Below are 15,110 nucleotides of genomic sequence, written 5' to 3' on the forward strand. Positions count from 1 at the left end.
AACATAATATTATTGACACAACAAATCATTATCATCAAAGTAATCTCAATAAAGCATAATAATATTATTAGCAAGATCCTAGGCATGATACTAATATGATTAATAACAAATCATAGCATGTCAATAAACAATAAAGATCAAAGCTTTATCCCTAACATGATACTAGCATAATAGAAGAAATAGGAAGTAACCTAAACATGATACTAGAAAGCAATAAATAACATCCTAACATGACACTAAGAATTAAAATAATATAAGCATGCTTTCTAAAGATATATAGCAATGAAATTACTTACTTTGTTGCCTCGTATCTCTTTCTATCAAAAGAATACACACATTAGTAACTTCAATGAAAAATATTAAATCAAACAATTAATTTAAATAATTGAAATAGGGATTTGGGACCAAACCCTCAGAAATTATCAACCTTTCACGTCTAAGGCAAAGGCAATTTCGAGCTTGGCTATGTGTTTCTAAGTCTTGTGAATGAGGAATTGTGTTTGAAAAGGCTAGGCTTAGAAAATCAAGAGAGAGAAGAAAAAATAAGCTTTAGCTTTAAGAGAAAAGAGAATTAGATGATTGTTGGTGATTGTAAACGGGGAAATAACGCCCCTATTTATAGAGAAAAACATCCGAAAACGATTAGCAAAGAGTTAGAATTCGAATCGGAATAAAATTCTTTTTGACGCGGCAAGATAAGGACTATCGTGGCGCGATAGGATTATCGCGTCGCGATAAAAACAGTTTTTGCAGATTTTGTTTTTATCATAACTTTTGATCCAAAAGTCCAAATAAAGCATATAATATGTCGTTAGAATGATCTTGAAGTCTAATTTCCAACTCAACTAAAATCAGATTGAAATATTTTGTAGAATAAAAGATATGGCCGAAATAGTGGAAGGGTGTTAATTTTGGATAGAGTTTCATATTTCTTTCATATCTTCTTTGTTATAGCTCGGAATTAATATTATAATATATCATTGGAAAGATAATTTCAAGAGCTATCCAACCATAAAATATTTGGATAAAAATTATGAAGCACAAAAATAATATCTGACTATCTTTGAACGTCTTTCATTTCAAATAGAACTAGGACTTAAAAAAGGAAAGTTTTATTCAATTTCAAACTCTTCAATCTTATCTTTTCAAAAAGGATAATTAAGATCTTTAGAAACTTATATAAGCTTCTAATAAATCCTAATTGGTTTAGGAATAGAATTAATATTAATGGACCCTCCACATGATCATTGGGTCGCACATAAAACTCGTTTAGACCCATGTTAGTATTTTGACCATAACTTCCTCATTATTCATCGGAATTAGGCGTATCATATATCTTTGGAAAGGTCTTTTCAAGACCATCCAACTACACAATTATTGGACCCATGTTATGGACCAAACTAAATTAGACTGGACGTTTTCATAAACAGGGTACGAAAAGAAAGATTTTCGAAAACATAAATGAATTATTTTTATTAAAACATTTTAGAAAACAGAAGAATTCACGAGACCCTTCAACATTTCACCTCGCTCGATATAAATGACGTGAAAAGTACTCATCACTGGGTTTGGTTTTTGGGGAGACACAATTTGGTGTCTATAGTAGTTCTATTATCTGGTTCAAAAAAATGTATTCTTCCCCACTTGTTTGAAACTAATTCATCAGTATCGTTTCCCTTTATAATAACTTGTACAACTGACTAATTGCTACATACATCAGTCATGTTTCAAATTAAGTATGCTCCAAGTATTTCTCTGATATTTTTCTCCTTTGTATACAGGGAAATCCTTCTCATGAGAAATATCTCAACTGAAAAATTGACATGTATGAAGAAATAACAATCGTTGGCTGGTAAAGACATGACTCGTGGAGACTTTTCTAAGAGTTTTGCTGATGCTGAATTTAGCAGTGAGAGTGGACAAGGGCAGCCTACAAGTATGACAGAAAATGGGCCATCAAAATCAGATAGTGCCACTTCTTCAGAGCCAAGACAATATCGTAAGAGGACTCGAGGTGAAGATGATACTTGTGACTTGCAACTAGTGATGTATCTCAAAACAGGCTATGCACAATTGAGTAGCAATTAAAAACTATTCGAAAATGATAGATCTTCATACAATTAAAAGCAATAAAATGTTATAAGTTAATTGTATACTATAAAATCATACAAATTTTTTGAAACAAATCCAACAAATTTAAATAAGAACTATTGTAAAGTAAAAAAAAAAAAAAGTTTAAATTACAACTTTTCTCGACGGTTTCTCATACTTTGGAAGCGTTTCAGAATGTCTTCATCATTTATTTTAAAAATACATCTTTCTCTATTAACTAAACAATCGTTTAAAAATTGATCTCCAATACTGTTTCGGGACCTATTCTTCACAATACTCATCGCCGAGAATTCTCTTTCTACAGTTGTCGTTGCCACAGGATGGAAGAATCAACACTAACTTTATAATCAAATAAACTAGCTTATAATTATCATGTTTCTTTGTCTCAACAAGCTTCATAGAAAGTTCACCAATATCCTTCAAAATTTGAAATCTCTCATCACTTATCATGTCATATATAAGTGTGTCAAGTTTATCTTCAAGATACAATGATTCAACACTTGAAAAGTCATCAGGATAAAAAGTAACAAGTCTAAGTAATTTAGACTTATCAAAAGAAGAGAAGTTATCAACCGAATTCAAGCAAGTCATACAGGAGAGTACCTTCACTAGTGGAAAAAATGTCATTTGTAACGGCCTATTAGTAATAGACAATACTATGCCAGTTACAATAAACCTATTTTTAACGAGCAAAATAATAGTCCGTTATATTAAAACAGTGTAGCAGGTACAAACAGTAGTATTGGTAACGGGCAAAATAATGCCCGTTACAAAAACTACATTATTTGTAACGGGCAGCGTTTTGCCTGATACAAATACTTTTGTTTTTATAACTGGCCCGATACAAATAGATTAGGTGTTAAAAAACCCTAAGTCAACTTCCTTTTCTCTTTTTTTTGCAGTCGTCACTCTCTCTCTCTCTCTCTCTCTTCTCTCACTTTCTTTCTCTTTCCTCTAACTCTCTTTGTCTCTCCTCTAACTTTCTTTCTCGGAGATCTCCGAAACCATGGAGACTTAGATGATCCCAAAGCAAAGTTTCGTCACTGTTGGTGTCTTCCGGCGATCTTGGGTATTGTTTGGATTGAAGCAGATCTGAAGTAAGATACATTTTAAAAAAAAAAAAATCATCGAATAATTTTTTACATTTGAGGATTTGTTGTTAATTAAATTCTTTGTTTAGTCAATTTTGAGTTCTTTTAGAGTGGATTAATTCTAATTCCTATGAATATTTTTGGTATTAATTGGAATTTAGGTTTAAATTTCCACTTTAGGGTCTCAATTAGGTTTGTTAATTTAACAAAATTAAACTGATTTTTCTATAGTAATTTAGAACATGTGCATAGATTCCGAGTTATTGTAAATTTATATTTTATTTGGGTGATTTTTTATTGGTTAACTTGATGATTTTAGCTAGAATTTGTGTAATTTTTGTTAAGTTGAGGATTTATGCTGGAAATTGTGTTGTTTGAGTGTGCTTTACCCTGGACTAGTCACATCATGGGGTGCAGTTTAGGTTGCGAATGTGAATCTAAAGGTTTGCATATTGTGGTTTTGTTATTTTAGGCAATTTGTGATATTTTCTTGCGCTGTAGTAGTCATACTGTAATGGTTTGTGCCAATCTTTGTTCTGTAGATTGTGAATGGATGAAAGTGGCTTATCTTAGTAGTTGATACAATACCTCTTGTTTTGTTACCTTGTGTATGTCATGTTGTACGGACGTGGCTGAGGGTTTTGTTTTGTATTTTATATGGAGTAGTGAGTATTTTTTATGCAATTATCTTGACCTATATATATATATATATATATATATATATATATATATATATATATATATATATATATATATATATATATATATATATATATATATATATATATATATATATATATATATATATATATATATATATATATATATATATATATATATATATATATATATCGAATAATGGCATTTATATGTACAATATGCCATTATTCGATCTATGCTTGTATGATTAGCAAATTATTCGAATACAAACTGATGATGGGATCTGTTTATAACTTTTTATTGTATTATTTTGGCTTTTAAATTTGCTTTCAAGTGTCATGAATTATGATATTTTGGTAAAAATTGAAAAGAAAGTAATAAATCAAAATGAAATTTGGAATTAAGATATCGGTGCAAAGGTTGTGTCGTGTGATTCACATTTCTGCTACCCTATATTCTTCTTACTTATTTTAATGTAATTTGCTAAGTGTGAAATGGAGTAAATGTGGTTATGGTTTGTAAATCAGTGTTACCTAACTCATATATAGTAGGATTTGGAACTCAAAATGGGTATGGAAATGAAATTGCTACCTAATTCAAACCTTTTTCATGTGTGTGTGTTAGATAATGGGTGATGACAGTTTATTGTTCAATGCTTGGAAAATGGTAACTGGTCATGGTATTGATGTAAGCTAGTTAAATGTTTTGGATTTATGTCTGACCATCTACTTGTCTGCTGGCGTAAGGATCACAGGCTTTTCATGTCACTTTTAATTATATTCATAATGATCGAGGCCTCCTATATTATGCTCATATATCAATGTAAGCTTTATAATTCTTTTAAATGATTTTCTTAATCAGTTGCATAATCTCTTTCTCTCTCTATATATAGAATTAACATGTACATGTTATATATATAGTGCTTGGAGGAATTACCACTTAATGCCTAGTTCCATTTGGCATGTAATCCCATTATTATTCTTTTGGTAAATGAATTGACTATATTATTTGTAGCTTCCTAGCATCGTCTCAACTTATTACTTATGGATAAATTGGAGTATAATTTGCATGCTTATGTGTATGTAGATAAATTGGAGAAGATACCTAGTGTTCCATGTCATTGTTCAGCCTACAATAAGTAAGGTTTCGTGTTCTATTCTACACTCCTACTTCCATTTGATGTAATTCTTATCCTTCATACATACATCATATTTGCCTAATGTAATTATTATTCTTTGAAATAGATCACTCTTTATCAGATACGAGGTTTAAGAATCAGTATAATGGATCAATCTTTATGACATACGAGGTTCAAGAATCTGTATAATAAGGGACTTTATGCAACTTGAAAGAGCTCTGGCTTATTTGAAATCAATGGTTCACTACTCAAAGTCTCTTAAGTAAGTTGCATCCTGTACTGGTTTAGTGCCCTGACTATGGTTTTGATTGTGGATATATCAGACCTTAAGTCTTGAATTTGAATTCTGTCTAGTTACTTGTATGTGTTGAGGTTATTTATGTGGTCCCTATAACTTGTTGCCAATGAGTCCTCGTGTATTTATTATTGTTAATTGGTCAGCAATTTTAGATTTGTGGATCCTCAGATACGTAAGACACAAAATTTTATATTTATTACTCCCTCTGTTTTTTTATATGCATCAGTTTGACCGGCACATTTGTCGATACGCTATTTTGACCATTAATATCTTTAATTGTGTATTAGTAAAAATTGTAACAAGATTATATTTTGAAACTAGACATTATGACATATCTAATGATATATTATATAATAACATTTATTTATTTTTTAGAGATGAAAAAATTTAGTCAACCGTAGTATGTGAATAGTACAATTGTCAAAGTGATGCATTTAAAAAAAATGGAGGGAGTATTAGTAAACAATCTTTCTAGATCATCTATTTGTCTGTTGTAGATATCTTAGTATTTCTGTATTTGTAGCTAGTGCCTTTTACGGCTCTTCTGGCTAAATTCATTATTAGCCCAGATGTGAATTTGCAGTATTGCAATATGAATTTACAATCAAATGTATATATAGATTTTTTTTTTAAATTTTTTTGTGTTAAGCTTTTTGCAGCTTAGCTCTGAAGTGTACATTGGAAGGGGGCTGCTGATATGAAGAGCATAAAGTGATAAAGCAAAAAATGTTTTTCTTTACGTAGAATCTAATAACTCATTTTGTAGAGTATATGTTTTGCTTACTACGTATATGTTAATTTTTAGATATATATATTTGTTTTGGGTATGTGTAACATTTAATATTATCATTCATGGTAACTAATATTGGCAGAAAGAGTAGGATTTCATAAATAAATAGGAGTATTTTGTAACTGACACTTTTAGTACAGTTACAAATACCCCTATTTTTTGGCATGTTTTGGACAATATTTATAATGAGCAAAAATTATGCCCGTTACAAATAATCAAGTATTTGTAACGGGCAACATGAATGCCTGTTACAAATAAGTAGTTATTTGTAACGGGCAGTTAAAATGTCCGTTACAAATAACTTCTCCTATCCGTAACGGTCGCAAATGTAACGCACGTTGCCCGATACGGATAGACGGTTTTTGCCCATTACGGATGGGTTTTTTTCTACTAGTGCTCCATACTTATCTCATCAAATCGATTATTGAGTTCTTGAATTTGCAAGTCAATAATGTTGAAGAAAAAAACTTCAACTCTAAAATGATGAAGATTAGTAGTATGTTGTTTGCTACGCTTCTTTTTTCCTCGGGGTTGAAATTCATCTTCCATCTTGGGAACTTCAATATTATTCTTGTCGCAAAAACAAACTACTAAGTTCAAAAGAGATTCTCATCCGTCCTCTCTCATTTATTGTAACCTCTCCTTAGTTTGCTTCACAAGTGATATGATATGGCATTAACAATATCTTGATTTTCTTTTGAAGTGCAATGTTCAACTGATTAGCCAACCCAAATATAGCTTTCACCATAAGCACAATAAAAATAAAGTCAAATGATTCAAGTGCAAACGATCATCTGAGTTTAAGGGATTATCAAAAATCTTATCAAGTACTTCACAAATATCAGGGTACAACAAAATAACATTCACCAACAATTTATAGTGGGAACCCCAACGAGTATCACCAGGTCTCCCCAAACCCAATTCTTGATTCAATCCTTTCCTTGTTTTTAGCTCATCATTATCAAATGCTTTTGCCAATTTTTTTAGCCTTCTTTAAAATTTCTTGCCTCTTACAAGAACCACTAATCACATTCATTATTATTGAAAGAATATCAAAAGAACCAACATGTGGGGAATATTTCAAGCATCCCACACTTGAGCCCCACTGTGATCATACACTTAAGTATGGTGGCGTCCAAAGGGAAGGAAGCTAGAGTAAAAGAGTCGCCAACAAGTTTTAGGAACTTGTAAACCGTTCACAGGGTGAAGGTTACACCCCTTAACGATCCAGGAGATCGTTAACTCCAATACGTCTCTGGACCATGACTGGAAGTTCGGGGATGAAGGTACAAATCCAACCTAAAAGAGATTGAACCTGCCCTAAATAGGCCTTTACTTTATTCTTCTCGTATTCATGTGCGTTTTCTGACTAACATGCAATCAATAGGTTTACCCTAAACCTGTTTATCTATGTTGGTTGAATATTAATGCACAAACAAATCTATTATTGGCGATCACTTGAATTATAATCATATTAGCCTAAACAAGATTATTAATTATCTTATTAAGCGTGATTACAAGTACAAATTCCTTTTAAACCTGAAAGAGAGGGCGTGATCAAGCAATAACAATAGTATATAATATCAAGCAACATAATAACAATCATCATAATAATAATAATAATATTCTCAATCTCAAAGCATAATAATATTAGCAAGATCCTAGGCATGATACTAATAAGATTAATAACAAACCCTAATATGTCACTAACCAATAAAGATCAAAGCTTTATCCCTAGCATGATACTAACATGCTATTAGGAAAGAAATAGGAAGCATCATAATATAATATACATGATATTAGAAATTTTAGTTAACCCTAAACATGATACTAGGAAGCAATAAAACATCCTAACATGATACTAGGAATCAACAAAATACTCTAAGCATTATTTCTATATCAAAAGAGCAATAAAGCAATTAATTACTTACTTCGATGCCTTGTATCTCTTTCTAATAACAAAATACACACGTTAGTAACTTCAAGGAAAAATATTAAAACAGTAAATCTAATCAAAGAATTGTAATAAGGTTTAGGACCAAACCCTCAAAAATTATCAACCTTTCACGTCTAGGGCGAAGGCAACCTCGAACTTGGCTAGGTGTGTCTAGAACTAATGTATGTGGAATTTTGTAAAAGGAAAGTTTAGAAAAAGAATAGAGAGAGAAGGAAAGCTTCTAGCTTTTTTAGAGAGAGAATAGAGAGAGATAATTGTTGTGAATGATGAAAAACGGGGAGATACGACCCCTATTTATAGGAAAAATAGCACGGGATCAAAGAAAATCCTATTCGGAATAAAAGACCTCCTGTCGCCAACGACATGAGCCAGCGCCAGACGACAGGAGCTGCGCCAGGCGACAGACTTGTCGTTTGGCGCTGGGACAACTTTTTTGCGGATTTTGTTTTTATTATATCTTTTGATCCAGAAGTCCAAATAAGTCATATAATATGTCGTTGAAAAGCTCTTGAAGTCTACTTTCCAAACCAATTAGATTCAGATTAAAATATTTTGTAGATAAAAAGATATGACCAAAATAGTGAAAGAGTGTCAGTTTTGGATAGAGTTTTTTATTCCTTTCATATCTTTTTCGTTATAGCTCGGAATTAATATTATAATATATCATTGGAAAGATAATTTCAATATCTATCCAACCATATAAGATTTGGATAAATATTATGAAGCACAAAAATAGTATCTGACTATCTTTGGACATCTTTAAATTCAAATAGAATTAGGACTTAAAAAAGGGAAAGTTTTATTCAATTTCGAATTCTTTGATTTTATCTTTTCTTAAGAACTTTTAGAAACTCATAGAAGCTTCTACTAAATCATAGTTAGTTTAGGTATAGTATTAAACCTTTGGACCCTCCACATGATCATTGGGTCGTAGGTAAAATCCGGTTTGGGCCCAGTTTAGTATTTTGGCCATAACTTCCTCATTATTCATCGGAATTGGTCTTATAATATATCGTTGGAAAGGTCTTTTCAAGCCCCATCCAACTAAACTATTATTGGACCCTTATCATGGACCAAACTAAATTGGACTGGACGTTTTTTATAAATAGGGTACGAAAAGGAATATTTTCAAAAACAGAAAGAGAGATATTTTTATTAAAAACATCCACATCATTAGACTTTTCACACTTTCTCTTTGTTCGTTAATCAATGATGTGAAAGGTATTCATCACCGGGTTTGGTTTTGGAGAGACACATTTGGGTGTCTACACAACCGCAATCAACATTTTTTTAGAAACAGCAACAAGTGTCAATTGTAGTTGATGTACAAAACAATGAATGTAGTATGCCAATTAATTTTCATTCTTTATTAAAGTTTTAAGCCCATTGATGTCACCCTTAATATTGCTAGCCCCATCATAGCCTTGCCTGCGAATTCTAGAGGGACTTAGTGAGTACTTAGCAAGTATAGAATAAATGGCATTCTTAAGAGTCATAGCAGTAATGTCCATAACATGCACAACACCAAGAAATTGTTCTACCACTACTCCCCCTTTAGTAACATAACACAAACAAAATGCCATTTGTTCTTTACAAGACACATCTCTTGATTCATCAGCCAATATACCAAAGTAGTCATCCCCTATTCTTTAATAATAAACTTGATTATTTCTCTTGAACAAGCATTGATGAGATCTTTCTGAATCATTGGGGAATTCATTTGACTATTTCCTGGAGCATTTTTAAAAACAACATTTCCTACCTTTTTTCCTTTTAGCAAACCACTTTAAAAGTTCACGAAATTTCCTTGTTATTAGATTTTTCACTCTCATCATGACCCCGAATTGCTAGACCTTAAAGTAAAAGAAACTTCAAACAATGAAGTGAAGCTGTTAAACAAATTCGATATTCCATCCTGACTTGGGAAGTAAGTGTGTTAAGAGCATTTTGAATGGAAGTTTTTGGATTAATTTTGGCGTCATACTTCTCTAGACATTTATTGTGGAGTGCACTACTAACTTAACCAACATGCTTAATTAGATCACTTGGTCTACTCCAACCCCTGAACCCATTGTTAGTGAAAGCATCATGACCTTGGCTAGCAGCATTAAGCACATCAACCTCATCTTTGCATAAGTAACAAACAAAACAAAAAGCCATTTTTTCAATACTATACTCAAGCCATTTTTTGTGTGTATCAAACCATTCAAAATTAAAGCGAAGCATTTTACCTCCAATAGGTGTTCGAGGAAAATTGTGCTCATATGGTTGGAAAGGCCCTTTAAGGATATACTCTCTCCTAACAACTTCTTGGTCTGATGGATGATAGTCAAGAATCCTTCTCCTTCTTCTCAGATCATGTGGAAGAAAATTAACATTAAATTGAATTACTCTTTCGCGAGTAGGAGGGATTGTATTTTGAGGTGGAGACTCATCCTCCGTATGTACTTGTGGTGCAATCGGAGATGAAGTAGAACCTTTTTGAGTCCTTGTTTTCTTCTGAAAGTACAATTCCAAAGTATTAATCCTCACTTTTTGCTTCACTGATTGATTGTTCTCATTCATTATAGCAACTGTAAATTTTCAATAATAAGTTAAAAAAAATAGACGATGTAATACCAATTTTCACTCTAATAGATTTATCAAGAAATTAAATTGGCATTCAATTAGTGTTTTCATAAAATAACACGTTAATTTCCGTATTCTCCATAATGATACACCATCACTAGTAGAAAATATCAAATTGGCACCGAGTGAAGGCCATTGGTTTTTCAGAACCGTTGGGGAAAAACAATGGGCGGGATTTGCACTAATAAAAATGGCACCGATTCAAACCAAACCGGTGGGAATTCTATAAAAAAAAAAAATCGGTCCATCTTTTATCTCCCCTCTCATATATAAGCCACCTTTTATCTCCCAAACCCTAGCCCCTTCATCTTCGCTCTCCTCTCTCATTCTCAGCTCTCGCCCCCTCCCTCCTCTTCCTCTCTTCTGTTGTCCCCTCTCCGTCCTCTTCCTCTCTTCTCTCGCCCCTTTCTCGTTCTTCGCCTTCTCTTTCATCTTCTCCTTCTCTCCTCTTCTTTCCCCTCTTTCGACCACCGCCGCCACTTAACTTCGCTGCAACAACACCAAATTTGAGGGTTTCAGGTCAAAACCTAGAGTTTTCATGGTCGAATTTGACCTTTATAACCCAAATTCAAGATAATTTCGGGGGTTTTTGGTGGAATTCAAGGTAATTTCTCTTTTTTCTTACTTTTATTTTGTTTTTGTTATTTTTGGTGGAATTCGTGGGTTGTGGTGGTTGTGGTTATGGTGGTTTAAGGTGGGTGGGTTTAGGTGGTGGGAGTGTTAAGGTGGTAGGTGGGTTCGATGGTGGGAGTGTTAAGGTGGATTTGATGATTAAATATCAAGATTAATTCTTTTTTTTTTTTTTACAAATATCAATATTAATTTTGTATTACCAAATTTTTCGATATAGATTTTACAAATATCAAGATTAATTCTGGTTGTGGTGGGTTCAATTCTTTTTTTTTTTTAGGAATTCGAACTGTTTATCTTGCTGCTCTTTTTTTTGTTCTATATTACTAGATTTTTTTTTTGTTCTATAATTTTTTTGGGTTTGGAATGTTAGTTTATTGTGGGTTTTCATTAATTTTGGTGTCCAAATTTGATGCAGGTTTTACACTCCACACAGAAAAAAGGATTCAAGATGATGTTGATTTTGGAATATAGATTTTGGTGTTTTAATTCGATGTTGCAAATTTTATTTTTTTTTTTTGAAATTGTAAAGACATAATTTATTTGATGAATATATATATGTGATTATTGTATCTTGTATTAAGTTTTTAATATTATTTTCTGCTAATTTTTAAGTGAAAAAAGACAAAAAAACAATTTTTTTTTTTGGGCATTTTTGGCATCGGTTAATCGGTGCCAAAAGTAGTGAATTATATTTTTTTGGGCATTTTTGGCACCGGTTAACTGGTGCCAATAACAAATATTCCCACCGGTTTTGAACCGGTGGCTTTTCATACGATTATTGGCATCCTTCAAATACTCAACGGTTCAAAACCAGTGGTATTGAGGGGTTTTGAACCGGTGTCAGTCTCCTTTTTTCTACTAGTGCATATAGCGAAAGCAGATAAATAATTAACAAATGTTCCTACTAATTAACAAATTTTCAAATCCCGAATTATACAACTGAAGCTATAAATTACAAATAAAAATAAAAAACTTTGTAGGAATCGTAATCGTACCTGAATAATACGAAGTATAAAAATAAAATTTGAGTATTTGACTGCTAGTGGCGTCTGGCTCGTATTTTAACTTCTCCGTAATTGTCCAACAAATCAAGAATAATTCAATAAAAATAAATGGTTGTTTTTTATTATTAGGAAAGGAATTTGATAGGTTCTAAAAGTCTACAACCTAGCCTAACCTAGTGTATTTTTATGTCAGAAAAAAAAAGTCCAAAAGTTTTAATTTACTTAATATTTAATTTGTTTCAAACTTCCTTTTACCCCCAATTTCACGTGATAAGTTAAGTTAAGCTTTTTTTTTCCTTTTCTTTTTTTTTAATAAGATAAGTTGATTTTTTTTTTTTTTTTTTTTTTTTTTTTTTTTTTTTTTTTTTTTTACACGAGGGATATGCACTTGCATACCCTCGGTGCATAGTAAATATGCCCCTGTTTGCAACAAATATCTAATCAACTAGGAGAAGTGGTTAGTGCTTTGAAGAAAATCAACTTGATGTGGAGAAACTTTATGAAGAGATAATAAAGATGGATGATTTTGAAGAAGCGGTTCGTGATGCCGCATTTGACCACTTGGTTGAGCGGAGATGCTTGCCAAAGCTTTTTTGACAAATAGCAAACTTCTCTGAAGAGTTTGGATCCTTAACGGATATTTCACCAAATGCCCTGAGTTATTTTTTTATTCACCATATACCCACAACAATTTTCAAATTCACCATATGCCCCTAAATTTAAATGTTACAAAATGCCCAAATGACTAACGGACGTTAACTCCGTTAGTCATTTAGGCTTAATTTGCCACGTGACAACCTATAATTGACTGCCATTTATATATAATTTAAATTTTAAAATAAATATTTACTAAATAATCAAAAAATAAAAATAAAAAAACCCACCCACCACCACATCCCAACCCCAGCCGCCGTGGAAGCCACCTGAACCCTTGCACCGATGCCTGAACCGCCAGAAACCTCATGTCGATGCCGGTGACACCGCGAACCCGACACCCCACTAGTCGGGTCCTCCTTTTCTTCCCTTAAACACCCATTCCCCAATCCCAAAAACACCTTCCTCTTTCCCTCGAAAACCCATCCTCTCCCCACCGCCGGCGTCCACACTTTCATCCCCGCACCGATGAACCCAAACTGCCCCTTTCCCTACCATCCACGTCGGCGGGGGAGGGAGCTGGGCTACTAGGGGTCGTTGATTTCGGCACTAGAGCGGGGAAGGGTCGGGGTTGCGCTAAAGGAGAAAGAAAACTTTTCATTTAGGGGTTTGAGAGAGGGGTGAGGATGTTAGGGAGAGTTTGCCGGCGAGAACGAGCATAGCGTCGGCGACAGGGGACTGGCCGGTTCCGACGACGCTGGCAGGGGGCTAGTCGATGCCGGCGACGCTAGCTGGTGGGGTTAGGAGGTGGTGGATGGTTTTTTTTTAAAAATTTTAAAAAATAATCTTAATTTTTTTAATTAATGAAATAGTTAAAAAAAATAACCAATTAGGTGCTGCCATGTGGCATAATTAGCCCTAATGACTAACGGTGTGACTAACGGAGTTGACCACCGTCAGTCATTAAGGGCATTTGGTGACATTTTTGTAAAACTCGTGGGTATATAGTGAATTCGAAAATTGTTGTGGGTATATGGTGAATAAAAGATAACTTAGGGGCATTTGGTGAAAAATCCGTTCCCTTAATCGTTAAAATTAGAATGAGTATGTTTTTATTGTTTGTCTACAACTACTTACTACAAGTGTCTACTACTATGAGTACACGTAGAAAGTAAAGAATTATGTAATGTTTTGGTATTTGAGTTGTTGCTGCTACTTTTTACTAGTCTACAACATTTTATCTTACTTATAGGATTTAATTATGCTAGTTTTTACCCTTTTATTTCTAAATTGCATTTAATATTTACAAAAACAAATTCAAAGTTAGGTTAGAAAAAGTTCAAGGTTTATTATTATTATTAGTAGTACGATATGAGAAAGAACTAATAAGATCTTCCTTATAATTAAAAAAAATAATAATAAAAAAAAGGATATTGAAATTTTATTGAACCTTATGACGGAAAATGCTTAAGAAGGAAAATCAGTTTACATGTAACCAAACAAGGGAAAATGTGTAGGAAATTACATTTTCTAATGGAAAAGGTATTTATTTATTTATTTATTATTTTTTATTTTATTTTATTTATTTTAATTTTTTTTAACCAACAAGAGTTGGCTCAAGTGGTAAGCAACTTGATGTCGCTTAAGGGAGGTCTCGGGTTCGAGCCTCACCGTATGCAGAAACTCTTGTTGGAAGACTCACCCACCATAAGCCAGGTGTGCTACCCGAGTCGGATTCGGATGTAGTCGGAGCTAAGCTCCGGTGAACCAGATGGGCATCCTAAAAAAATAATTGAAAAGGTTTTTCATGGAAAATCATTTTCCATTGAATACATTTTACACCCAACCAAACAAGGCCTAAGTTTCTAACCCTTTTTACGTTGTACTTGATCCTCTATTTATAGATTTACAAGCTCCTTTCAACTGGAGCCGTATTGGTCAGTCTGTAAGCCAACCTTATTGGGCTGGTGAGCCCTTCTAATTGCTTATCGCACCCCCCTATATCTTAGAAGTGGGTATTGCATTTTCCATCCTTGGATGACTGTTTCAACCAGAGCACTGGCAACTTATCAAATTCATCTTGTAGTGCAAAAACGCAACCTCTTCACTTCTTAATTCTCTTTGCTTCCGCCGTTAAATGTAGAAAACCAAACAAAAAATCAACAATAAAAATTAAAGAAAACACTACAATAAGTTGAAAATTTC

General features: G+C 33.0%; 1 protein-coding gene across 1 annotated transcript; it reads right to left on the bottom strand.

Moving 5' to 3' along the window:
• Positions 1-10,065: 10,065 nt before the first annotated feature.
• On the bottom strand, positions 10,066-10,611 carry LOC145575554 (uncharacterized). Its single transcript, XM_081633409.1, has one exon. It carries the CDS (start codon positions 10,609-10,611, stop codon positions 10,066-10,068), a length of 546 nt encoding a protein of 181 aa, XP_081489535.1.
• Between the last annotated feature and the right edge of the window lie 4,499 nt (positions 10,612-15,110).

Source organism: Chenopodium album, chromosome 13 (genome assembly GCF_948465745.1).
Source record: "Chenopodium album chromosome 13, dcCheAlbu1.1, whole genome shotgun sequence".
Taxonomy (NCBI): Eukaryota; Viridiplantae; Streptophyta; class Magnoliopsida; order Caryophyllales; family Amaranthaceae; genus Chenopodium; species Chenopodium album.

What these genes read in the sequence shown, in the direction of transcription:
- LOC145575554 (XM_081633409.1), bottom strand. Translation starts at nt 10,611, where the DNA reads ATGAATGAGAACAATCAATCAGTGAAGCAAAAAGTGAGGATTAATACT.